The sequence below is a fragment of the Phodopus roborovskii genome, unplaced genomic scaffold (assembly GCF_943737965.1).
Source record: "Phodopus roborovskii unplaced genomic scaffold, PHOROB, whole genome shotgun sequence".
In the NCBI taxonomy this organism is placed as follows: domain Eukaryota; kingdom Metazoa; phylum Chordata; class Mammalia; order Rodentia; family Cricetidae; genus Phodopus; species Phodopus roborovskii.
Window position 1 is genome coordinate 9143319 of NW_026126416.1, and position 27115 is coordinate 9170433.

Consider the following 27115-nt stretch of genomic DNA (forward strand, 5'->3'; position numbering starts at 1 on the left):
CAGGGTGGGAGCTGAGTAAGAGGGGAAGAGAGACAGAAGCCACTGGGATGCTGCTATCACTTCTCACAGTGCCAGAGTGTCACCTGAGTCTGTGTGCCACTTAGAATAAAAGCCATGTGTGTGACTGCTGAGATCCCGGCACGGTACCTCTCTCTGTTAGTGCTACCCTTCCCCAGCAAGATGCCACAGAAACAGAAGACCTTGGCAGGTCTTATGCTGGGCTTTACATCTGGGGAGATTTAATAGTTTGAAGGAATAAGATAGGAGATTTAAGAGCTACCCAGGCACACTTAGCCCCAGTATCTGAGAGTGGGATGAACATTTGCCTTGGGTAAAGAATCTCAGAATGTGTGACTCAGGGACTTCTGGGTTCTGAGAGCTACATTTTGCCATGAAAGTGGGATTCTTTTTAATTACAATTGTGTTTGATGGGACCATGGGGCAGCCCCACAGGGATAATACTCATGTATTTACTCTAAGATAGACCCAGGTAGGGGTACCCACTTACTTAGTCCCAGTTGGGCTAGTTCTTCAAGCTGAGACTCCGTCTTGGCTGTTGAAATGGCATAAGGCAACTTCAAGGTGAATGGCAGAACATCCCTGATATAAACATAAAAGAAAGAGAGAAAGAATGTTTGTAATTACATAACTGGTGACTCCCTCATGGATTCATTTTCATCCTGGAGACATTTCACATTAAACTGTCCAAAACATTGCAAGTTGACACTGTATCACATCCAACCAGAGCTTCTCTCATCTGAATCATCACATTGGGGACAGGCCATGACACAAAGCTGCCTGATTAAATCTGTGCCAAGGGTCAACATTTCCTGCTGGGTAGCATTGGGTTTGTAGAGTTCACATCATGATGTCTGACTATGCTGGTAGATCCATCGCCCCTCTAAAGTGACATGTACCACTTTGTTGGGCTCTCACTCTCTGGACAAGAATGTTCAATCTTTAATCCCCACTATCTTACAGACAGCAGGTTCTCAGCAAGTACCTGCTGGCTTCTCAAATACAGTTTCATTGCGACATATTTCAATTGGAGATCACTCATGTGGTCCCTGTGTGTTGGAGATGAAAGTCTCTACTGTGTTTTGGAGCTGGTGTACTCTAACATGGATGCGTACAGGGATCCCTGGAGATTTCATTGTATTATACACCCACCAGGAAGTTCGGATGGGCTCTTAGGCCATGAATGACACTTGCCACTGGAACAATTTTAGAAGGCAAGTTTCAGGTGCCTCATGCCAATAACCACTGAAGAGGGTGGCACCATGTGCTCATAAGCCATATGCAGAGGGGCCCTAGAGAGCAATAAGCCTACTAGGAAAGTGCCAAGCTGATATCATGGTCCGGCTCCAATCATGGCATAAAGTCTTCTGGAGCAAATGCACGGACCATGGTGTGTTTCTTGGAAAGGGTGGCAGCAGATGGAATACAGAGTGGTTCATTTTAATATGCAAGGGTGAGAACCAAACTGTAAGAACTCCTAATGTTAGCACAGGGCTCAGCATAAACCCCTGCCCAGGAGAAAGTCATATTCACTGACAAGGGTGACCTGAACAGAAAGGTGTATTAATTTGGTTTTTTTTTGGTAGTAGTTTTGGCCTTAGAAAAAAGTAATTACCCACTCTTTCCCTCCACAAGTGTTTATGATCATCTACAATAAACAGACATTGTTCTGGGCCAGGAGCAATCACGAGTCCCAGCCAGAATGGAGCACCAATGATTGTCAACAGGATACAAATAGGTAAACTATGTATAGATTTTAGGGGAGGAGTCACAAACCATGGGAAAACATTGTGTGTGAGGGGGAAATAAAGACTATTTGAAGCCAGCAGGCGTGGAGGTGCACACGTGTAATCTTGGCACTATCTGTGATGAGGAGGATCAGAAGTTCCAGGCCAGCTGGGGCTACACAGAAAATTCCAGAACAGCCTGCCTCAAAAATAAAATAAAATGAAGAAAAATGTAGGAGGGCCAGCCGTGAGATGGCTCAGTGAATAAAGGCGCCTGCTATGCAAACCTGGCCACCTGAGAGGAGGGAACTGACTCCAGAGATTGTCCTCTGGCATGTACATGGATACTATGGCGTGCACACACGCACACATGCATGCACCTGAATACACATACATTTATAGAAAACATTTAAGCCAAAAGAAGAGTATTTGAAGGTGATTTGACCTACGCCAGGAATCCTAAGTACTTATTCAGATATAAATATGATCCAGGGGCTCAGGAGATGATGCCTCAGTAGTTAAAGTATTTGCCTCACAAGCCTGAAGGAAACTTAGAACCCATGTAAATTTGAGATGGATGAGGTGACCCCTGTGATAACAGCCTCATAAAGTAGAGGGAGGGACTTCCAGAGCAAGCTGGCTAGGGAGAATAGCCATATTGGCGAGCTCTGCGTTTGAATGAGAGACCCTGCCTCAATGAATAAGGTGAAAGAAGATGATTTCTGACACTAACCTCAGGCCTCCATATATGCATGTACACCCCACTCATATATATGTAAAATGCATACATACTACACACACACACACACACACACACACACACACGCACACACGCACACACGCACACACGCACACACACACGAGAATGGAAAAAGAGGTATCTGGTGAGTAAATCACACAGGGAAGACAACCCCAAGGTGTGGGAGCGTATGTGAAAGCGCCTGGGATGGGCAGGGTCTAGAACATGTGGAATACAGTAAGTGGGCCACTGTGGATATCATAGAGTTGGCGAGACATGGATGTGGAAGCTTCTGCCTGTATTTTATCATCAAAAAATGTTTTGAAAGTTTCTATTGAAGGAAATCATATACCTAATTATCCTGTTGTTTATGGTAAGATTAGGCAACATTCTAGAATGAACTAGATCAAATCTGGATTACTGGAGAATCTTAGAACCTTTACAGCTGTTGACAGTCAATTACAAAACTGCAGAGTCAATGAAAAAAAAAAAAAAAAAACAAACAAACCAAAAAGCCATGGGTGTTCTAACAGCCCATGTTGTCACCAAAGCTCCAGCATGCTCTGAAGTCAGGAGCTGTTTCTCCTGAGGGTGTCCAGCTATGGTCATCTCCTGCTTCCATGAGGCCCTCACACCTGACCTAAGACTGTGGACACCTTCTTCTGTGTTCTGGCAGAGGCAATGACTTTGACTCTGAAATGGAGAGTGGGAACTGGAATGTGGTGACATCAAAGTATATCTCAAACCCAGGTTTGTAATACCGCACTCAGTCCATTCAAATCTACTTTCTTTATCCAATGTGCAGAAAAGTAACATGTAACAAAACCAACCTATGCTTATTTTCAGTCTAATGCTCTCCCAAGTGAGCTATTTTGGTGGCTAACCTATGCTTATTTTAAGCTTTTACCTAGCTCAGCATGCTACCCAGAGTTTAAACATCACCTGACTGGCTTGGGTGTTCTTAATGACAGCACAGGAAGCTATACCTGACATTCATTAATAGATGGTTGTAGGTTCTGACTTATTTAGACCTTCCTTCTTATCTACACCTCATTAAAAAAAAAAAAAAAGAGTCCTGATGTTAAAGATGGTACATAACAAACAAAATAGAGCCAACATCTTAATGCAGATCTTTCTCCTAAGAGTTTCAGCACATGTACAATCTAGATTTACTTTATCTTTGCTTGGCATATTTTGTTTCTAAAGAGGGAGAGACTAACATTATTCAGCAGCTACTGCCGCAATGCATCAAGCATCTGAGCAGCTGTGGGGCCTACTGACCATGCTAAAAGAAGCTGTAATGTCCCTCATTCATTCATATCAGAACCATGCAACCACAATGACTGGTGTAGTCCTTGATGCACCCCATAGAACTCCTGACAGCAAAGCAGCGGTTGGGACCAGCTGTGTTGAAACTCAGACTGTGTAGTTGGCAGAGTAGAGTGAGGAAGTGTGGGCTTTGGCGTCAAGATAAGAATGGATTCGAATTCTCTGTCTCCCTTTTTCTCCTCCCCTCCTGCCCCCCTCTCTATGTAGTTTCTCAAAACAGGGTTGTCTATGTAACCCTGGTTGGTCTGGAACTCCCAATTTTCCTGCTTTAGCTTCTTGAGTGCTGAGGCTAAAGGTGTGTTCTATACCTGCTGGTTTTTATTTCTTTTTTAGATTTATTTCTTTTCCTTATGTGTATGAGCACTTTGCCTGCATACATGTCTTGCACCACATGTATGTCTGGTACCCCTCAGAGGCCAGAAGAGTATATCAGATCTTCTGGGACTGAAGTTACAGTTGTGAGCTGAGATTCAAACATCATTTCTCTAGAAAAACAGCAGGTGCTCTTACTCACTGAGCAATTTCTCTAGCCCCCTATAGTTGCTGGGTTTTGATTATATATGATGGTAAGTAAGCACCTCACTCCTGTAGTCCTAATTCACAAGGCTGACAGAAGGGATATGGATAATGTACCTGTTATTCCTGCCACAAATACAGAAAACCCCAATTACTATTTCAAGATTAAAAAGTGTGCTCTGAGCCTAGGAGCAATATCGCCATCAGCTGGGGGCTTGTTGGGTGTGCAGAATGTGGCACAGTCTAGATCATCTGAATTCAAGTCTGCCTCTTAACGGGGTTACAAGTGATTCTGGGGCACAACTGGATCTGAAAGGTGGCTGGTTCTCTATATTGTGTTGACAACACCCAAACAACAGGGAGCTCTGTGGTTTTGCCGGTCAATGGCACTCATTACATCTACTTCCAACCGTGATTTCCATTGAGCTGATGTACCATTACAAACCAGGTGTCCACTAACTATGGATTCTCTTGTCCAATTTTACTTGACACATTCTATGTGGGAACCTACCATAGTCTCTATCATGAATTCTCTACTAGCCACCAGGTAGAAGATTTCAGAAACAATTTGATAAGACTGGATCATGTCAACCACTGATGACCAAAAATACCAATGAGAAGCATTAGAAGAGAAATCAAAGCATCAAGCACCTTTGCATTTAAAATAAAAAATGATTGCCAGGCGGTGGTGGTGCATGCCTTTAATCCCAGTACTCAGGAGGCAGAGGCAGACAGATCTATGTGAGTTCAAGGCCAGCCTGGTCTACAGTGCAAGTGCCAGGACAGATTCTAAAGCTACACAGAGAAATTCTGTCTGGAAAAAACAAATAAGACAAACAAACAAACAAACAAGACTCTCAGGCCCCTTTACTTGCAAAATGTGGATGCTCAGATCTTCCTATAATACCTCGAGTGTTGTAACTTAGTACTTTGCCAGTGGCCTTCATTTGCTTTATGGTGTTTAATCACCAGTCTGCCCTGCTACTCCAGCAGGTACTCTGGTCTGCTTGGTGTATGGAGGACAGAGATGGAATCTTCTCTGTGTAGTTGCCAAGTATTTGTGGGTGTAAGGCTCTTCCCCCAATAGTGCAATTGCCAGGAGGCAAAGGTGGAAGGCAAGCTGTCAGCCAGCCAACGGGTCAACACTGACATCATCTCTAACCTGGTTAAAACTTTTCAAAGATCGGGATTGCAAGTCATCATATTATCAGGGTGCTACTGGCACTTATTTAATTTAGTGATGCGGTACTGGGGAAGCTAGATAATCTCATTTCTTGAGACAGTGCTTCATAAAGAATGGAACCATCCCGGATCCCTAAAGTCTTTCCTTAGAGGGTATTTTGTGCATAATTTTAATATAATCCCAAATAGTCAGGATGTTACTGCATCAAAAAAAAAATTTTTTTTAACCTTATTCTAAACTTTACCTCCAAATCATCATATTCACATGAAAAGCTCCAGTGAGTGGGTCATGTGACACCCACCACTCCCACCACTGCAAATGCAATGCAGTTCCCACATGCTTTTGGGTTATTATATGTATGCATTAAATACAGATACATATTTAGCCAAGTTTTAAAATGCCAAAGAAAGAGGAGTGATGTCATAGTCAGCTAAGTAATGTCTTCATCCTTTTAATCTAAAATGATGTATTTTTTAACTAGTTGTACTTCAGATGTTTAGAAGTGAAGCACACAGGCTCCAGGGACCTTGACCCTAATCTGGCAAGCAGGTGGCATCCCCTTGGGAGGCAGGTGCTCACCAAGCAGGCACTGTCCATTCTGGGGGCTGCCCTCATTTACTTCCTGCTGATGAGCAGTGCTAGGGTCTCTCCTCTGGAGGTGGCTCCTCTTCCTCAGGTCATTTACTGAGCAAACTCAGCTAGCCTGAGAGCTTAGTTGCCACGCCAGGTAGAGAAAGTCAATAGGTATGATGCATTCTAAATAATCTAATCCTTAAAATGAACTGAGCCAAACCCAAATGACTCTCCAATCTTGGTGAGACAGCTGTAGTTGTAATCTCTGAAAAGATATTTTCTGTAGCCATTGCAGTGAGCAAACAAAAAAGCCAAGGAAGCCAGGCTGGGCTTTGCCTGGTTAGAACAGGCAAGGCCCAAGCTGGTGAAATGGCTCAACCATTCAGCATGCATGGACCTGGTCTATTCCTAGCAGTGATATAGGGGTTCATAACCATCCATGACTTTGGTTCCAGAGGAATGTGACTTCCTCTTCTGTCTCTATGGGCACTAGGCATGAGGAGTGCACAGACCTGCATTCAGGCAGATTCTCATATGCAATAAAATAAAACTAAAAACAAGGAAGAAAGGAAGGAAGAAAAGAAAGAAGGAAGGAAGGAAAGAAGGAAGAAGGGAAGGAGAGCAGGCAAGACCAACCTCTACAGGCAGCAAGATTTCTTTGTTTAATTACTTCAAGAACACTGGCTTCATTTGGCTGTTTTTGTTTTGTTCCTTGGCAGTGCTAGAGATCAAACCCATCACCTCATGCTTTGTAAGCTAATGCTTTACAGTTCAACTACAACCCCAGGCACAAGAACACGGATTCTGAAAAGCTGCTATTGCTGCAAACTATAACTCACATCCTTTCCACTCTGGTTCACATTCTGATCTGGGGCTTGAGGATGTGAGCCCTAGCTGGCCTGAAGAAGAACTGTGTAGGATTTATGAGTTGGTTTAAATAATTCATATTTGAGAATGGACTATGTTCCCCTGGAGTTTTCAAAAACACTGTCAGGCACCTTGAATAGTTACAGGTTTAAGTATTGGTTTCTGTCTGTGTGTGTGCATGTGTTTACACAGGTGGGTATATTGCTATGCGTATGAGTATGCTTTCTGTTCAATGGGTCGAGCTATCAGGAGCCATGGGACCAGCTGGAAGAAATAACCATATTGATGAGAATTTGCATCTGGAGGTCCAGGCCATTGTTTCCATCTTAAGCCTCACACTGGAATGGGGTGAATATCTTATTTAAGTGGCGAATCCTTCCCTGACAGCTCATAGGTGACCAGCCTTCCAGATCCCTTCTCCAGACTGAAGTCCAGAGCAAATCACACACCAAGCATGTCCTTCAGGTCATGGGACATTCAGAATCCTTACCTGCTGATGCAGTAGAAAGCAATGAGCCGGAATAAATCTGCAAAGCTGATTCCTGAGCCTTCCAGGGAAAAGGCTAGAAAGAGAGAGAGAGAGAGGTTTCAGAAAGAGGCTGAGTCTTCCTTAGTGTCTGGGAAGGAACGACATCTAATGCAGCATATGTGGGCCCATTTCCACCCTCCAGACTACTGTGCAGCTTATCCAAACCAGCTGTGAGGGGGCTGCCTGACAGCCAGACACAGCTTTAAACAGCCAGCGAGGGCGGCCTCCCTGACTCACTCTTAGCACACTCATTTGCTTAGTAAATACACTCACTTGCACAACAACCTCTCTGTTTGTTTTGAAGTTCAGAGCTCAGAGTGGGCAGGGCCAAGGGCTCATCTGGCTGCAGAGAGAGGCCACCAGCAATGGGTCTATGGCCCCATCTCCCCAGACCTTTTCTTCTTAGATCATGGGCTTGCAGGGCCATACTCCCTTTTGACAAGTCAGAGCCCTCTCATGTAGGCACAGGACAGAGGGACATGAACCTCGAGGTCACTTCTAGGGCTCTGGAAATCAGTTCTGGGTTACATTTTGTATTAAGATTCTAAAATCCTGTCTTCTTGCCTGGCCGCATCACACAAGCTCCCAAATGAAAGGGACATTCAGACAACAAGCTGTGGTCACATGGACTGATCCCAAACGGTGGGGGCAGAAGGCAACTTGGTTTTCAGCCCTCATGGGCCAACCACCTTCATCTCACCTACAAAACGGACAATAACAGTTCCTTGCCAGCCCAAAGGATCAGCATAGAACATAATTTGTTTTTAATGAAATCCCTCACGTGAAAGAACTACATACAGATGTATGGTGGTGTCTATTGAATCATCCATAAATAATGCTAAAATAGCTGTTATTGTAGTGAAACCTCTCCCATCCCTATCTATACAGAGACCAGTCTGTTGGGTAGGTTTCGTCATGGTAGGACTCAGGCCTTCAGTAAGTCATTATGGACAGGATGATGCTTTGCACAAACTAGCTCTTTCTATCATTTGGAAGACCCTTGGGGAGGATTAGAGGGAGTTAACTGAAATCCTATAATCTTAGGGGAGTGTGTGTGTGTGTGTGTGTGTGTGTGTGTGCTTGGGAAGAAAGAAAGTGTTTTTTTTTTTTTTTTTTTTTTTTTTGTCTTGGTGAATTCTGGAAACTGGAAGAATTTAAAAGCCAGGAGAACTTGTTGCTGGTTGGGCCAGCAGCCTTCCAAAAGCCACCTCAGAATAATGGAATCAATTTAACATAAATTCATTATTTATTAGCCTACTAGATATTCACTATCTTTAAAATGGCACTGGGTCTAAAACACGACTTCAGATTATTTCCCACTGTATTAACTTGTTGTCCAGTTCAGTCTGCTCAGGTGCTTCTGTTTCCTGGGAGCCCTTGATCATGTGAACTCCAGGTTTACACTTAAACCAGAAGCAGATCATGGATGCAGGCAGGGTTTTCCTGTGCCAGAAATCTCATGTCCTTGGATTCTATGTAAGGTCATTGGCTCAAGGAAACTGGACGCCAGGATGAGGGAATCAAACGCCTGCCCTTCAATTACCTTCAAACGCAGTGACTGAGTCATGCTCCATCCTGCAAGCTTCCTAACTCCACTCTCCTGGCCTTTGCCCCTCAGCTTGCTAACCTAGAATTTCCAGATCTCCCCACTTGGTTGTGCAGATCCATCTCCTGATCTTTTCTTGGAGACTGGCAGTACCTCAGAACTGTGTGTTCCCTCTTTTATTTAAAACTTGGCCCTTCTGACACTCCACATTTTCAATGACCAGAAAGTAGACAACAGAGAGGAAACCAACACTGCTGAGCATCAACTCCCTGCAAATCCCCAGCTACTCATCTGCCCATGGGGCTCGGTTCATCTTGGATTAACTAGCTGCCTTTCGTGGAAGACCGAACAGTGACTACCTGGAGGGAACTTGTGTGCTTGAGGCTTATTTATTCAGGAAGATGTGCAGACACATGCTTTGGCATTACATCTTGTAAAAGTGCTGTTGCTGCAGCTTCCCTGAGGTTTAGTCATCAGCAAACCAGGGCCCCAAACCTACAAGGTGCCTACCTGGGGACAGGGCAAGGTGATCTACACTCAGCCTGTCTCATGTGCCAAACCCCAGGGCGAATACGGTATGCACAAGTTGTCTAACTGGCCTATGAATTACTCAGAGGCTAATATCACCTCACTGGACAGATGCTGAATGCCAGGACTAGACATGTCTGTGGGCATCAAAGCCTGGGCTCTTTCCCATCAGGCCTGTCCTCACTATCCAACAAACACTTACTGTATGTGCTTTCCTTAATAGTGAATTCTTTGAGAGGTGCTCCAAATTCACAGGGCAGGCGGAGGGAGAGGACTTTCTTCTGCATTTTGGAGGATTTACGAACCAAAAAGATCTAACAGAAGGAAGAAAAATGCAAGTTAAGGAGAGGAAAACCTGGGCGCATAATTTTCCTTACATTTGATGTCCCATGTTTAGAACACCCTTCCCAACAGGTCTATAACAGCTCAGTGCAGAACACTGTACAGAGAAATAGCTCAGAGCCTATTGAAGACCCCTTGCTTTCAACAGGGGCTTAGAAGAACCTTACGATCCCCCTGACCCAACTTTACCCACGAAGCTTACAAAGTCCTTGGTCTGCAGAGGCAATGACAGCCTGGTGACTGTTTCACTGTAAAAGGTATACATGCTTTAGCCCCTGTCTCAAACCGGTGTCTTGAAACCCCAATTACAAAGAAATTCACATGATCAAACCATAGATAGTAAACTGGGAATTTGTTTAATTTGTTCGCTAATTTGGCTCAAGGCATATTTATAAGAGGTACTTGAATTTGTTAAGAGTGAAAAAGCAGTTGGTTTTGAAGTTTCAGTGTTTGCTTTTGAGTATGAATTTCTAGCTTCTTTTGAAAAATGAGATAATGCGTCAAGTCAGACACACGGAGAAACTTTCAGGAGGAAAAAAAAATGGCTGCCGAATTTGTGAGGTGGGTGTACTCTGAGGTTCACCCCAGCCAACACTGAGGCTGCTCCCTCCAGGTCCCAACACTGTCTTCACATCCATGTTTTACACCAAACCAACTTCCACAATGATGTTAAGGCCACTGGGCTTCTGTCCATGCAGAGGCAGGCCTACTATGTGCAGGCCCCACAACTCCAGCATTATCCACCTGGCCTACAAATCAAATGGGGTGTGTATTTTGGTATCCTTGGCTAAGTCCTGGTCCCTTCTATAGTGAATGGACCTCTTTAATATCTCCTTTGTCTGGATTTGAACACCTTACACTCCCTGCTTCTCTCTCTAGCTACAGTATTTCACACCCCCTACCCCAGCTGATCTTTGCTTTTCTCTTCATGTGTACAGTACCCATGATATTTATGGGGAAGGAGTGGCCAAAAAGCCTTTTGATCTTTAATTTTCCCATAATTCCCACAGGGAGCTCATCTGAGCACTTGGGCTCAGGGACAGATTAAAATTGAGGCCAATGCTTCCCAAATAGCATCCCAGGAGCATGTGTTTGGGGTAAAGGGCCCAGGCTCTGAGAGGCAGCTTCCTTAAGAAGTGGGGACCAATTAGGGATGAGTAGTGCACCCCAGGCCTTGATTTCTAAAACATTACAGCCTTATTGGGGAGGCTGTCAAAGTTAGACCTGCAGAACACATCCACCCTGAGCCTGCCTCTGTGAGTAAATCTGTGTGATGCCCAGCTACGTATTCTTTTCTATGTTGTCTGTGGCTGCTTTTGCCCGACAAAGCCTGTGCTGAGTAGATATGACAAATACTGTGTGACCAGAAAACCCAACAATATCTATACTCCAGCTGCTTATAGAGCAGTCCACAGACCTCTGTCTTGGACGGTTGCTTAATTAAGGATGCAGTATCATTTTTTAAATATATCCATGCCACCAGGGCCTTGCCACTTGCTTTTCCTTCACCTTCACTCTCATTTCTGAGAATGGCATCTGTCCTCAGCTTGCCCCATCTTGTCAGGATAAGCCCTGTCAAGAGCTCACGTAGGTGGATAGAGAGAATATTCTGCTAGCTTATTTCCCATGCAGGTCTCAGCAGGAATGGTTTATGACCCACCCCAGGAGTGAAGTGGGGCAGGGTGGGAACTGCTTCCTGATAATGTCCTACTTCAGAACTTTGAGCATAAAAATGCACAAGCATGAAATTCAATTGGTAAAAGGAAACCCTCACAGGAAGAAGTTTCTGACCATACAGACCAACGCTAGAGGCAATAGCCCAGTATGCTGACCAAGGAATTTTCTCCAAAGATGCAACTATTGTGTTGCATAGCCCCAAGCATGTCCTTTATGTCTTTTTTGTTTTGTTTTGATTTTGTTTTTCGAGACAGGGTTTCTCTGCAGGTTTGGAGACTATCCTGGAACTCTCTTTGAAGATCCACTTGTCTCTGCCTCCCGAGTGCTGAGATTAAAGGCATGCGCCACCACTGCATGTTCTAATGGAATTCTTAATCCTGTCTGTTTCTGCTTTCAGGAAGGAAAGAAGAATAAAGACCATTCAGAGTCACTTGTATGGACAGACAGTGACTCAGGCAGCCCCTGGTTGCTGCAAGACCCCATAGCTGCTATGGGATTCCTTCGTTAGCTATTAATAGAAATTTTCCCTTGCTAACCATATATGGCTTAGTTACTTTGCATCTAGCATTATGTTTTAAACCTCATTTTATCTGTTATTTACTGTGTTTGTCATGCGTTGGAAATAGCACAAAGTGCTATCCACTAGAACATTCTACAGTGATGGAAAGAGGCTCTATCCTGGGCCATCCACCATGGCAGCTACCTGTGAGTCCTAAGTACAGAAAGTATAGTTAGTGAGACTCAATAAAAGTTGCTAATTTCATTCACCATACTGGGTGAGAACCTAAATAGCTATATGGGTTTGAAACCCCACTATAACAAAAGATGTGCCAGTTATTGGATAATATATATATATATATATATATATATATATATATATATATATATATATATTTTTGGTCTGTTTTGCTTTTGAGGAACTTCTATAGAGCATTGGTATTTAAATCCAAAGCTGACATCAGGTTTCTTTGTCAGTTATTCTATAGTTTATTTATTGGGGTCTCTCAACTGCACCTAGAGCTCACAGACTGGGTTGGGGGATCCAAGCTCTAGTCCTCATACTTTGTATGACCAGTGCTTTATCCACTGAGCCATTCTCCAGCTCCATCTTTCTTTTTTAAAACAGAGTCTTTCCACATTGCCCAAGGCTGGTCTTGGCCCCTGATCCTTCTATCTCAACCATCCAAGTGCTATGGGCTGCAGTGCCTGGCTGTAGAGTAAGTGGGCTACATAAGATGAACCAATGGTCCTGGCTAGGCAGTACCTGCTGAAATAGCATCAGATTTTGATTCACAAGGAAAGCTACTGAGAAAGACAAAGAAACTACTGGTAGCCTGAGAAGACAAGTGTGCGGCCAGAGAACTTTTAAGATTGTGTTCCCCAGATGAATGGTTGGGCCCTACAGGGTCCCTAGACTCAGAATGAAGGGAGAACATGAGGGCTAGCAGGGATCCAGAACCAGGCTCAGAAGGTCAGGGCCTCCGGCCAGGGCTCTTCCTTCCTTTGATGACCTGGCACCCTGCTGAGCCATACAGTCCCCTAGAGGAGCAAATGAAAATGGGAAGAAGATAGGCCTGGAAAAGGTCTGCTCCAAGAAGCTACCCTGTGGACCCCAGAATTACCCTGCATTGTATTTGAGGTCTACACTGGAAGCCACACTACCTAGAAGCCAGGAAGAACTTTCTGGAACTATCACTTAAGTGTTTCTCATGCCTGCCTCAACCTCTCCTGAGTCTTGTGTCTTACCCCTGGAGGTTGGTTCTGCAGAACCTCTGCAGCCTCCTCTTCACTCAGACTCAGCTGCAACCATATGGGGTGGGTGTGGAGAAGTCGGTCCAGAATGCTGAGCCTGTTAGAGAGGCTGTCATAGCCAGAGTCTCGGGGACATGCTTTTCCATCCTTGTCTTCAGAATAGCCATCATCCTTGTGTCTCACCATGCTAGAAGAAAGAAAAGGACAGGACTCAAATGACTGATACCATCCCCAGGTACTTAGTGGGCAGACCTGTCATAGGATGTGTATCCTAGGGTCATCATCCTTCCATCCAACAATCTTGAGGACTGACATGTTTTATTTCACTCTGTATCACTAGTATAAAAGGAAGTACTTTGTATTCAATGGCCCAGCCTTCTACTTCTACCCATATTTTTAAAATTTTCTAAAATACCATAAAGACTATAGTATGTACTCACTCATATATGGATTTTAGACATAGAGCAAAGGATCACCAGCCTATAATTCATACCACCAGAGGAACTAGGATACAGGTTGTATTCTAAGAGATTCAGATAAAGTCCCTCACAGAACTGGGAAGGGACAAGTCCCCCAGAGCACAGGGGAAGGGGGGGGGCAGCAAATGGAGAGAGAAGTAGGAGAAAATAAGGGGGAGGAGAGGAAAACATGTGCGACTAGGAAGATTGAGTCCAGGTAGGAATAGAAGGCAAGCGAGAGAGAGAGAGAGAGAGACAGAGACAGAGAAAGCAGGGAGAGAGAGAGAGAGAGAGAGAGAGAGAGAGAGAGAGAACATAAAAGAGGGAGTCAATATTGGTTTGAAGAGAAAATTGAACCCAAAGTAGTCTAGAGAACTACAAGACTGTCGCCAACTAACAATTTGAGCTTCCGTGGAAAGGCTACCATAAATGCCCTTCCCGGAGAGTGAGATCAACAACTAACTTATCCATGGAGCCCTCATCTAATACCTGTTGGAAACAGGAGCAAACACCCATACATAAACACTGAGTCGAACTAGAACCCATATACAGATGGAGAGGACAAGACCAGGCTGCAGAAACACACAGAGACAGCTTACCTGAACAAGGAGGAGCTAATGGGCCCCCAGACTGGGAAGCCAGCATGGGGCTGACTCAGGCCCCTCTGAATATGGGTCTCAGCCAGAAGGACTGAGCACTCAGACAGTGGAACCAGGATGTATCCCTGGTGCACAAAAGGACCTTGCGAACACATCCCCCATGGAGGGATACTGCCTTAACCTAGAGACAGGAGAGAAGCCCTAGTCCCTACTTCAAATGACCTGACAGATCTACATGACCCCAACTGGATGCCATTGCCTTCCATATGGAATTGGGGTGGGGGTGGGTGGGACGGGAGGGTGGTTAGGGTGCATGTGAGAGGGCAGAGAGGGTAAAAGGGAGGGAGGGGGAACTGGGATTGACATGTAAAATAATAAATTAAATTAAAAAAAGACTATTATTTGGCTTGGGTTTATTTGTCTTTGGAAAGCATAAAGTATTTGTTACTTGGAGGACAGACTTTTAAACTTCAGCCTGAGGTCTCAATGCTTAAAGGCACTTGTCACAGACACAAATACTGTTGCACTTTACAGGCAATGACACTTGGGGATATTTGTTCTGATTCTAAATGGTTGATTTTCATTTCTTCTTACAAACCTAAACATTCTTTATCCCCAACATTAGGAATAATTAAAATATCAAAATCCAATTGTGCTGTGTTGTTCATAAACGCTAACAAATGTATGTCCTAAAAGCTTTTTATAGTTGGGTGTGGTGGCACAAGTGTTTACTCTTAGCAGTCAGGAAGTAGAAAAAAAAAAAGGCAGGTATCTGTGAATTCAAGGCCAGTCAGGGCTACATAGAGAGACCCTGCCTCAACAACAACAAACCCTACAAATAACAACAACAACAACAAAACCAAAACCAAAACAAAACACAGTGTGTCTACTGATAAAGGAGTGCACTGAATTACTCAGCTACAATGTGGAATGCTATTACAGATTAACAAGGAGAATGTCATGCTGAATGAGACATCACATTTTGGGCGGGGGATAAAGAGGCATTGAGCTAAGGTCACAATATTGTATGTACGGCTCTATTACACAAGTCCTGAGTGGGAAAAGTCTTAAGAAGAGAAAGTAGGTTAGTGGTTGGTTCAGAGTAAAGCAGAGGGAAAGGAGCAGTGACTCCAAACAGGTAACTTTGGAAGTTGTAGGAAATGTGGTATGCGGTAATGTGGAGGATTGCACAACCCGAATACACTGACAACCTCTGGATGACTTATGGCCTTCAAATGGGGAGGTTTTATGGCTTGTGAATCATATCAACAAGCTAGCCACATTGACCTCCTTTGGTGCCAACACCTGATTCTAGGTGAGAAATCAGAAACCCCGAGGCCAGAGGATGCATGGAGCTGATGGGCTCTTTGTGAGCACTCGGTTCCTTGCTGACGCACACTACACTGCCAGTGCTATGATGTTGGTTTTAACAAAGACCAGGGTGCTGGTCTAGGTACACGTGTGTATTGCATGTAATTCTAACACTTGGAAATGGAGGTAGAAGGATCAAGATTTCAAGGTAGCCAGGTGTGGAGCCCAGGAGAATTGGGTCTCTTTGAGTTGGAGGTCAGCTTGATTTACATAGTGAGTTCCAAGCCAGCCAAGGCTAAAGGTGAGATTCTATTTCAAAACCAGAACAAAACACAACAAAAGGATCAGGAGGTCAGACCTTGATCAAGGGCCTGCCCTTGCTCAGAGGGTGAGTTGTGAAATTCTAGTCCAAGGTTGCTTGTCCCTGGGGTCCCTCTTCCTCCCTCACACTCAGCACTGACACCTTTCCTGGCTCTGAGGGAACAGGACCCCATCATGGTCCTGGAGTAGCCAGCAGGAATGTCACACTTGATCCTTGTGTCCAAAGACACAGGCTTAGTGTGGGGTACACATTCAGTCATCAAACACATACCCAGTGTGTGTCCTGGATACAGTCCTAAGACAGGGAAGGATGGGAGAGCGGAGGACTGCAAAAAGGAAACACCAGACTGTTCATGGGGATAACCAGGGAACCCGCCCCATCCCTTCCCCCAGTGTCTTAGTTTTATACAGATCTAAACAGCCTCGTGTTTCATCTATCTTCTAGATGCATACCTAGAGCACCAGCTACACAAGAAACTGAGGCAGAAGAGTCACTTGAACCAAGGAGAGCAAGGCCAGCTCTGGCAAGCCAATGATGTTGTCCCAGTACATACACAATCAAAGAGAGGTCGTGCGTGTGCGTGCGTGTGTGTGTGTGTATGCTTAGTTTTGCTCAAATGTGTGAAATTTTTCTTACTATTTTGCTGTCAGTTTCCAGAAAGAGGAAGGAGTCCGTGTCAAAATAAGAAGCAGCTGCCCCTTCTGCAAAAGCCAGCACAGTCCCTCTGGGTGTTCAGAAGTGACTATTCACAGAGGTAAAAGAAGATTTCTATCACACAGGTGAGCTAACTGAAGACCACTGCCTCTCACCCTGTCCATCCACAAAAACCATCAGAGAAACTTGAAAAGGTCAGTGGTGAGATTGCACACCAGATAAAGTCAATGAGACTTTGAGGTGGGATGTGGGTATGAGAACACTTAATTCCCCCAGGGGATCCGACAGGAGCCCCTCTATAACTTGTCAGATTTGTGAGCCTGTGTAGGAATCCCCTGGGGACTGGTGAAGCCACAGATTCCTGGTTTTGACTCCCAAGATTCTGATTTTGTGGGTCCTAGTGGACCAGAGCTGCTGTGGTTCTCCCAAGTTCTGGGGAACACTGATCCTGTCCATCCCATGACTGTAAGGACCATTTGACTCGAGAGCTAAGTAGGAAATGTGAACTTTGGGTTCTGTTAGGGGATTGGAGTGGTAACACACTACTAAAGGAATGCCTGAAGTTCAAATTAAATATTTCAGAGCCACAGAGATGTGGACCATTTGACTCGAGAGCTAAGTAGGAAATGTGAACTTTGGGTTCTGTTAGGGGATTGGAGTGGTAACACACTACTAAAGGAATGCCTGAAGTTCAAATTAAATATTTCAGAGCCACAGAGATGTGGAAGTATAGCGCTTGCCTAGTATGTTCAAGGCCCTAGTGCAGATCCTCAGCACTTCAAAACAAACCAAAACAGAAAAACCATAGCACCACATTTCCCACCATCTTCAATTTGCCATATTTTATCAAGTTGGAATCTGCCAGTGTGTAACATGCCGGTGCCCCACCAGGTGTACCGAGCAAGTAAGAAGGTATTCTTCTCCTTAGAAGGTCACATCCCACAAATAATCTCAGGTTTGAAGTTGTTGTTTTTAAAAATGCTCTTTGTTCTGATGATTGGCCTCAGCCTAAGCAGCCAGAGCCCAGACAGGAAGATGGTGAGTAAGATTCATGGAGCCTCATAAAAAAGAAACCATAAACTAGACCTTGCAATTAGTCTTTGGCGTTGACTTGATCCAGCCAGCCACGTGAGGGTTATAGTGTATTATTACAGGACCAAGTGGCTTTTATCAGGGGTAATCTTCAGGAAAGAGCTGAGGGATGACATATGGACTGTCAGGTGGATGCTCTCACTCCCTCCAGAGCCCCCTTTCCAGGACAGGAGCCCACCCACACCCTGGTTGTTAGGGGCACTGGCTACCAACAGTTTATAGCCTCCCCATTCTCCCGGAAAGGCCTTGGAAGTTATATCTGCCCTCTCCCTGGGAAATAACCACTGCCCATGACATACAGATGTGGCTGGAGAAGGGAGCAACCTTTTGGTCTCAAGGTGGGGCACTTTGGAGTGGGATTTGGCAGAGCCTTGCTCCTGAGTGCCTCCCTCCAGAAACTAACTGCACATGAATCTGTGCATTAGGCTCAGCTTCTAGGGAGCTCTGCCTAAGACAGACCCACTGAGAGTAACAGAAACCATTAATTTCTAAGACAGATAATATCTCTATGTAAATGAGTGCTGGCAAAGGCTGAGTGGCTTAGAAATGTAGTAAGGCATCCCATGATACAATCCAGGCATTTATAATAATGACATGATCACAGTGATGTGTCCCAAGGGCCAGCCTCAAGGGTAGAAGCATGAGGTCCCTCTTCTAGCTGGTCCAGGCATGTGAGACCTTGTCCAGCTCCCTTTTGACCTCCATTTTTCTCCTTTGTAAAAGCCAGGTGGTGATTATGTCTTAAGGATCACTTGCCTGATTGTGACTGTGTGTAACATATAGTAGATAAAAGAATATAAAGCAAGATTAAAGGATCACGGTGACAAAGAAGGGGCTTAAACACAAAAGGGAACAAGGATGAACAGGGGAGAGTCAAAATATGCAGAATGTATATTAATAATACACATACAAACATATATGATATTAAAGCAAAAGGATATATTTGAGGGGAGGAGAGGGTCATCAAGAGAGTGGGAAGAACAAAGGAGAGAAAGGAGGGAGGAGAATAAACACTCACAGGGAAACTCATAGCCTGCATCTGTTGTCATGGAAACAACAGCCCAGCATCATGGCTCTGAGTTAGACAACGGAGTATTCCAACAGGGCTCATAGCACGGGTTGCCCCTGGGTCATACCTGACATAAGGCACTTTAGAATGTGGGATGAGGGGTCCTTCTACTTCATTTCTAGGCACCAGGCATTAATAGCTGGAGGATCTGGAAGGGCCAGTGAGAACATAAAGTGAACTCACAGCAGAATAGCCAGGCTGACATTTTTTTTCTTAGTTTTATTAGAATCAGCAGGATTAGGTTCATCTCTGAGAAACTGTGTCTGTGCAGCAGATTCCAAAGGATAAGATGCTCTTTCACTTTCTGATCAGAACCTGCAAGTCAGAAGAGACTACAGTGCGGTGCCTGATGGCCAGTCCTAGTGTCATAGGATATCCAGATGTTTTCTTGAATGTTCGAGTACATTGCTCCCTCTACCATGCATCATCCAAAACAACACATATGAAGTGTTTGTTTTTTTTAACTTTATAATATATTTTTATAACTTTATAGTACTTTTCAATAAGATGTGAGATAGTAAAGTAAAAATATATAAAAATTGGAGGTTATGGTATATAGCTCTAGCGGTGTAGTCGAGGATGGGCATGGTCTTGTGTTTGATTTCCAGCATTGCCCAAAATAAGCATATTAACTAACTTGTTAATTAAAACTGATGTGAGGTTGTTTCAGTGGGAAAAAAATTAGCAGAGTAAATTCAGTCCATAATTTTTCAGGCTGACCTCAAATTCACCTGCCTCTTGCCTCCCAAGTGCTGAGATTAAAGTTGTGTACCCACATCACACCCAGGCCCTTTCTCCTTTCCCATCCCCTCCTCTTTCTTCGAGACAGGGTCTCTCTGTATAACAGCTCTGGCTGTCTTGGAACTCACTCTGTCTGGCCTCAAAGTCACAGAGATCCACCTGCCTCTGTCTCCAGAGTGCTAGGATTAAAGGTGTGTACCACCATTGACCTACCCTCTCCTCTTTTTTAAGACGTTTCATTATGTAGACCAGGCTGGCTCAAATTTGGAATCCTCCTACTTCCATTCTTTATGCCCCATCTTCTGAATTGCTGGGTTGGGCAGCCCCAGGAGACCTTCCCTTAGATCTCTCTCTCTCTCTCTCTCTCTCTCCCCTCTCTCTCCCCCTCTCTCTCCCTCTTCCTCTTCCCACCTCACAAGGAAAGTAACTTTGAAACAACCAAATCAATTCTAGAAATCCTTCTGGTTCTGGCTTCTGGCTATAAAACCACTTCCTGTCCTTGGCTTATTCTGTTTTATGGAATGATACATTGTTCCATCCTACAAATGAAAATAAAGACAATTAAGATCTTTAAACTAAATTCTAATTTTGTCTTCCCTTTGTCAGAACAAAGCACAGTAAACTTATATAAACAAATAAAACAAAAAGATTCCTAGACCTTATTTGTGTGTGAAAAACATCTCTATTGCACTGAATAATTGGGATTATTTTTAATTGTGCACCTTTTGTAATTTAAGGTAGTTTGTGTATCATTTTTTTCTTTTAAAGATAAAAAGTTTGTTTGTTTGTTTTTAAATCAAACATTTCAGTCCAGGGAGATGGCCCAGCTAGTAAAAGCACTGGCCACACAAGCCTTGCAACTCGAAAGTGCAGGAGTAATCCCAGCATCCCTATGGTGAAATGGGGGGGGGGGGCTGAGACAGGAAGCTCTCCCAACAGAAAAGTTCCCCAAATGCCAAAGGCCTAAGCTGGAGTACTCAGCACAGCAGCAAAAGCAAGAGAGACAGAAGGTTAGACTCTGTGACATTGACTTCTACATGTATGTACCATGAAATGCACTCCCATCCTCCCTCACACACACGTGAGCAAGATAAACTTTAAAAAATCGAATGACAAGTCCTTAATGGAATGAAAAAAACCCACACAGCCCCTTGCTCTCCCCATGCTGATGTGTTAGAGCCAGTGTCCATTCAGCACAGATGCTCACACAGCTATCTGCCTTGGAATCTGGTACACTCCACCTTCATGGTCCACCTTCATGGGCGAAGACATCTTTATGCTTGATCAAGGTCTTTATTTTGCCTCTATTTATAAACTTACTGATGAGCTGTGGAAATCTAGTCACTTGGAGACATTGGGAAGGTCTGAGTAAAGGCTCTATCAGGCTCGTCCAACCTGTCAAAACTGAGCTCAAATCCAACTCTCCTCTCTAGGCTTCTTCAGCTACAAGGAAACCATGGCTTGGATCTCCTCACTGCTGACTGCACATTGCCAAGGCATTATCCTTCACATGCTGATCTCACATGAACCCTACTCAGACCCAGTCCAGCACAGGCATGACCAGGGGCCTGAGTGGGAAGTGGTATGCAGATAGTCCTTGCTCCCGAGGAAGAGTATTTGGTCTGAGCTTAATTCTGAGGCCCCTATGTTCAATCTTAGACTCTGGCCTTCCCTCACCCAGGCTAGGAGGAGTTAGACTCTGTCTGCTTAGTTCTAGCCTCAGGAGACAAAGGGTTCTTGTCTGTGTGTTTATCAGGGAATGGGTGGCCAAAGTTAACACAGCTACCAAACCTTTCACCATTTTGGAGCCTTGGGCATGGAAGTGGCTTCATCCCTTGCAGACTAACATAGCAGCTCCTTCCTTCCTCATTGCTCACAGATTCCTCTCAAAAATAGCCTTTCTAGTCTTGATGACATTTAGTCTAGATTTGCAAGGACAAATTAGGACACTGGTGATAAATACTCTGTCCAAGGTTGCCAAATATAGAGAGCTTATTTCAGTACTGGGAGATTATTCCAACAACAGGAGCTCACAGGAGAAACCAGAAAACAGGTAGCATTGATGGACCCATCCTTCAGTTAAGACAGGTGCCCTGCAGATGGCTTGGAGAAACATTAGGGGACATATACCAAAGGGTCTTTAGCATTTAGCATTCATTCATTGAGTTTTCATTTCCCTGAAATCTAACTACCCATCCCTGACACATATGACTATGCCTTACTGGAGGGCTCAGGCTTCTTGCTTCTAAGAAGTTAGTGCTTGATCTGTCCTACTAGTTAAGGACCAAATGGAGGGCAGAGCCTCATATATATCATGATTTTGCTCTTGGAATAGCAAATCCTCAAACCAGTAGCAAAATGCCTGGCAGTGGCCAATTAGACACCATGTTTAGTGAGAGATGAATCCAGGGTTAGGATCAATTTTTTTTGGGAGATGTAGGCTCCTTATGAAGAAAAATAAAGAGCCCATACAGGAAAAAAAAAATGCATGCACGTAACAGAAACATTTCTGGCACAGATAACAATTCCTCACACATATGCCAAGCAAACAAAACTTCCCAGAAACCTTCAATTTTGAAAACACTTTGTGGCTGCTTGTTATTTGATGATTGCTTAATACCTTCAGGCATAGCAATAGTTCCTGACTCTCAAGGCTAAATCAAACCTTTCATGGTATCCTTAGGGTCTGGAGATGGAAGAAGGCTCAGATCCAGTCTGGAGGACGTCAGGCCCTAGTGCACGAATTCTCTGTTTACAGCACAAAAGTTAGGGGATGAGCTGAGGAACCTTCCACTCATTGTCCAAGACAGGAAGGGTGAAGGGTGAGGACTGGGAACCATGTTCTTATAAAATCTCAGCATATTTAGCTGAGGTAGAAGGGATAGGTAACCCTTATTAGAGGTGAAAATGATTTAACAAAACAAAACCCAAACAGAATCCACACAATTCCAGTTACTCTGACTTGGGGTTGCCATCTTGCTGATTTTGTAGTACTGAGGTCAAAGCGAGAGCTTTGGACACTCTAGGTAAGTACATTACAGGCCCTAGTTTCACATTTCCAACTTTTGAAGTTTCCCAGCAGCCTACAAGCTTTATTTCCCCAGGGACCTCTTATCCTTTCAAACTCTAAAAGGAAAACGAAACACTACTTACTATATTTTGGGTTATGGATTTGATTTCCGAGTGGCTGAGGGCTATTGCTTCTTGCGGGAGGAAGCCACAACTTCCTGAAAGTGATTTCTAATGAGGATTTTTCTGAGAGAGAGAGAGAAAAAAAAAATCCTTTTTTCTTTCAGGGCTTTCATTTCATTTTTAAAAGTTCTATCTCCTGAGGCCCAGGAGCAAAATTTGATGGCTGTCACTCAAGGCGGCCATTTTCACACAAGAAGACTGGAGGTGGAGGACAGTGGTGGTGGCGGGGGGTGATTTCACCCTGGAGCTTCCTCTCCAGCTCAGATGAAAAGGCCAGATATGGAGTCAGTGCTGGCAGAGGCTTTCATTTGTTCTTGTAAAAATAAGAAGTGGAAACAAAGAACCTGTTGTCTGGTTGCCCTTGGAGCTGAGAACAGGGAGAAGAAGGGGCCAGGAGGGCTCAGTCTGCCTTGCTGCCCTCCAGCCCAAAGCTTCAAGGAAAGGCATGCATTCCTTGCATTCACAGTTTCTACTACTTAAGTGCTTTCGGCTGTGTGATGCTATTGCCTGGCTGGACCAATTCCATAGCAGAATTCTAACTAAACAGCTATCGTATGGCAGAGGCAAGCTAACAAGAGACAAAATCACCAAATAAAAAAAGGCTGGGGTACAGCTTAGTGGCAGACATTTGCCTCTATAGCATGCATGATGCCCTGGGCTTGATCCCTAACACCAGACGAATAAAAACGTAAGGTGAATCTAACCCTACAGTATTACCAGTATTACACTTAGACTGCCAGGAAACAGAATGGTGCCACCAGGCAAAACAGGGATGCCAGCGAGTGCCCTGACACAGGTCTGGAATGCCAGACACTGGGGAAGCTGGAGTAGGAGGACCACTGCAACATATGGATCCAAGAATAGCTCGTGAACATGAGACACTGGAAACAAGCAAGCAGCAACAAAACAAACGAAGAAAATTACAAACCCCACTAACACCAAAAACAAAACAAAACAAAAATAGAACTACTTTCTAGGCCCCAGAATGAGAATCAGAACAAAACAAACAAACAAAAAAACCACTCTTGTTCAGCTGGCAAATATTCATTCATGACTTATCATTTATAAATTCAGTAATGTAAAACAAAAGAGAAGGGTTACTCACTGACGGGCTAAAACAGCAAAGAGAACAGCCCCTGGTTCTACCTCAGGGGGTAAGCTCATGCTTGCTTTTTGTTTGGTTGGGCTTGTTTTTTAGAGACAGGGTCTTCTGTAGCCCAGACTGATCCCCAACTTACTCTATAGCCAAGGATAACCTTGAATTTGTGATCTTCCTGCCTTTAGGGATAGGAGTACAAGTATGCAGAGCCACACCCAGCTGTTTGTTTTATGTTTTGTTTTTAGGTAGGTCTTGCTCCATACTCCTGTCCCAGCATCCCTAATGATGAGAGGAATCTATGCACCACTACTCCCAAATTCATCAAATTATTTTTATTTTCTGATATGTGCTTCCTTCACAATATTCATACCAACTGTTAGCTATCAAGAAAAGCTAAATGCTCTTTGAAAAAAAAATCTTTCCTAGATACTAAGAACTGAGACGGATTCAAGGGTTATTTCGGGCATTTGTAATCAATCACAAGCTGTTCTTACCTGCTTTATTCTTTAAGGAAGTGATGTCAGGTGTTACACTTCGTAAAACCATCAATAACCTGGAATTCCCCTACTCCCCTCATCCGGAATCTGGCACACTCCTGGATTCATCTGTATTCACTGCCTTTGTTTGCATTTCTCTCCTTCCTATGCCATGTAAACCTTCAGTCTTCACTGGGGGAACCGTAAACAAATTGTACCCACTCAGTAAATGCTACCCTTCAGCTGAACTTAATCATCATGATGCCAACAGTATGGGGAGAAGATTGGTCAATCTTCATAGAATTCTTTGAAGCCATATTGAAATAAGTGGCGATCTCAGGGAATGGCTGGAGAGAAATGGGTCAGACTGACATATTTATACCCACTACGGGCAGGATAGAATGTCTTATTGCCAAGCTTTCAATTCTGAAAGACCTGTTGTACTGAACGGAGCCAGTGGCCCTCCAAGAGTTCATATTCTGTTGTCTTTCAATCTTGACTCAGTTTGAAAAGCTACTCTTTCTAATTTCCTTGCAAAAGAATGTGAATGCCCAAGACATGAAAGACATACATTTTACTTTTTCAAATAGACAAGGTCTAAGAAGGAACTATAAATTTGTGAATATCACTTTTTGCAAAGAGCCTAAGACACTACAAGTGAACCTTAGTGCTCTGTAGAACATGGTTCCTATTCTCCTATTTCTATAGAAACCAGAGTGGAAGTCATAATAAAGGAAGAAAACCACTTGCCTTTCCCCTCCTCTTTGCAATGTTGGTAATGGAACTTAGAGCGTTGCAAGTGCCAGTCAACAGTTCTAGTATAGAGCTGTATCTCCCAGCTCCCAAACTAACCCTTCTATTAAAGATGAGCTTGGCTGAAGTTTCTCACTGAGCTTGGCTGAAGTTTCTCATTGACACTCTAGCACGTGCTCCAAATCTGGAGCAACAGTGACCTATGGTTCAAACAGGTTTCCAGATGTTAAGAGAGGAAACTGTTTACTGGCTAACACTGCACAACACACAGATGGTGTAAGAAATCAAAACACTCAATGACTCTGTCAATGCAGTGACTTGACCTGGCTTTCTAGGGATGTCATGAATGCATTCTCTCAAATCTTCAGAAGAGCAACGGAGAATTCAGAGTCTCTTTGTATCTTTGTGTTGGGAAGGAATAAACTGAGGTGGCTTTGAGTCCCAAATTTGAGGTTACTAAAGCTGAGGGCATAAGATTTTTAAATATGGGAAACTTACTGGATGTAGTACAATTAAAGACAGAACTATAAAAATATCTCTATGGTATTTATAGTTGCGATGCTGTTAATGGACCGAAGCAAATTATTTTAGGAAATGCTGAACATATCTTCAGACAAATGGGCAGTGTGTTAAAGTACACCTGTAGTCCCATCGGTCAGGAGGCAGAGGCCAAGCACAGTGGCCCAACTTGGGAGGCAGAGTCAGGCAGATCTCTGTGAGTTAGAGGCCAGCCTGTTCTACATAGCAAGTTCCAGGCCAGCCATGGACACTTAATGAGGCATCCCCCCACCCTCCAAAAAGAGTTCAAGGTCATGTTCAGCTACACAGTGAACTGGAGACCAGCCTGGGTTACATGAGACCCTGTATCAAAAAACAAAAAATACAGAACAACAACAACAAAATCCAACACTGAGCTGAAACCAAGCTGAATATATATATCAATAGTAGAATGGATTTAATGTTTTAGAATATTATTTTTTAAAGTTGAATAAAGGAAATCAGACTTTTGGAAGCATATGCTGTTCTGATTTCAATTGGGAAGTGGGCAAGGCTAGGGTAGGTAGGACACATGTGCTGTACTGGGCTCATTTCCCAGCATCAAAACAAAGGCAAACAACAATAAACCCTTCAGTCAGAGCTACCTAGCTCAGTGCCAGTCAGGACACTGGCTCTGCATGAAGTGGATGTGACTAGGAAACCCTCAGGGAGGTTGAGAAGCTATTTTAGGATCTGGGTGCGGACTGTGTGCTATCTCTGTGAAAACTCACCTTAACTATCTTCTTCTGTACTCGCTTTGGCTGAATTGTGTTTAGCACAATTAGTATATTATTTTAAAAGCGGTACCAGGAGGGGCAGAGTTCTTGGAGCAGGGCACAGAGCACAGCTGTCTCCTTAGAAAAGTGTAATGGATTTCCCTTTCCTCTAGATCTGTGATTCTCAGTTTGTGGGCCGTGAGCCCCCAGATTCATCAGAAAACACAGATATTTACTTTATGATTCATAGCAGTGACAAAATTATGGTTATGAAGTAACAGTGAAAAAAAAACTTTAGGGTTGGGGGTCACCACAACATGAGGAACTGTGTTAAAGGGTTGCAGCATTAGGAAGGCTGAGTACCACTGCCCTTGACGGAAGCCACCTTTCTCTCTTGTGTTCTGGACCCCCAAGGGATGAGAGCAGTGGTTTTGATGTCACTGCCCTTTCATTGCTCTGTGAAGCCCAGACTTCCAGGCCAGGCCACTGCGAAGGAGGGCAGCTGCTACATTCTAACAGAATCTAGTAGACCTAGTCAAGGAAGCTTTAAGCTCCTGTCTGACACTGGGGCAGGGTAAGAAGAGACCAGCTGTGGGACCACGGGCATCACCTAGGGTTCCACCCAAGCTACGGAGCACCAGAAAGATAGCAGGAGGAGTGATGTCCCTCAATGACTGCGTCTAGCCAGGATGCTCAGGAGTCCTGAAAACCCAGTCTGAGCCCAGAGAATATTTAGGAAGCTGTATTTTGAATAACACTTCACTGCCTGA

At 44.1% G+C, this 27115-nt stretch overlaps 1 protein-coding gene across 3 annotated transcripts in view; it reads right to left on the reverse strand.

Moving 5' to 3' along the window:
• Positions 1-27115, reverse strand: part of Rin2 (Ras and Rab interactor 2) — a 163779-nt gene that overhangs the window by 26212 nt on the left and 110452 nt on the right. For all 3 annotated transcript variants that reach the window (XM_051183241.1, XM_051183240.1, XM_051183242.1), the window contains 4 exons: positions 13321-13513; positions 9758-9869; positions 7443-7515; positions 509-600 (listed from right to left, as the gene is read on the reverse strand). In XM_051183241.1, the coding sequence (XP_051039198.1) occupies positions 509-600; positions 7443-7515; positions 9758-9869; positions 13321-13513 (470 nt within the window). The remainder of the gene's footprint in view (positions 1-508; positions 601-7442; positions 7516-9757; positions 9870-13320; positions 13514-27115) is intronic.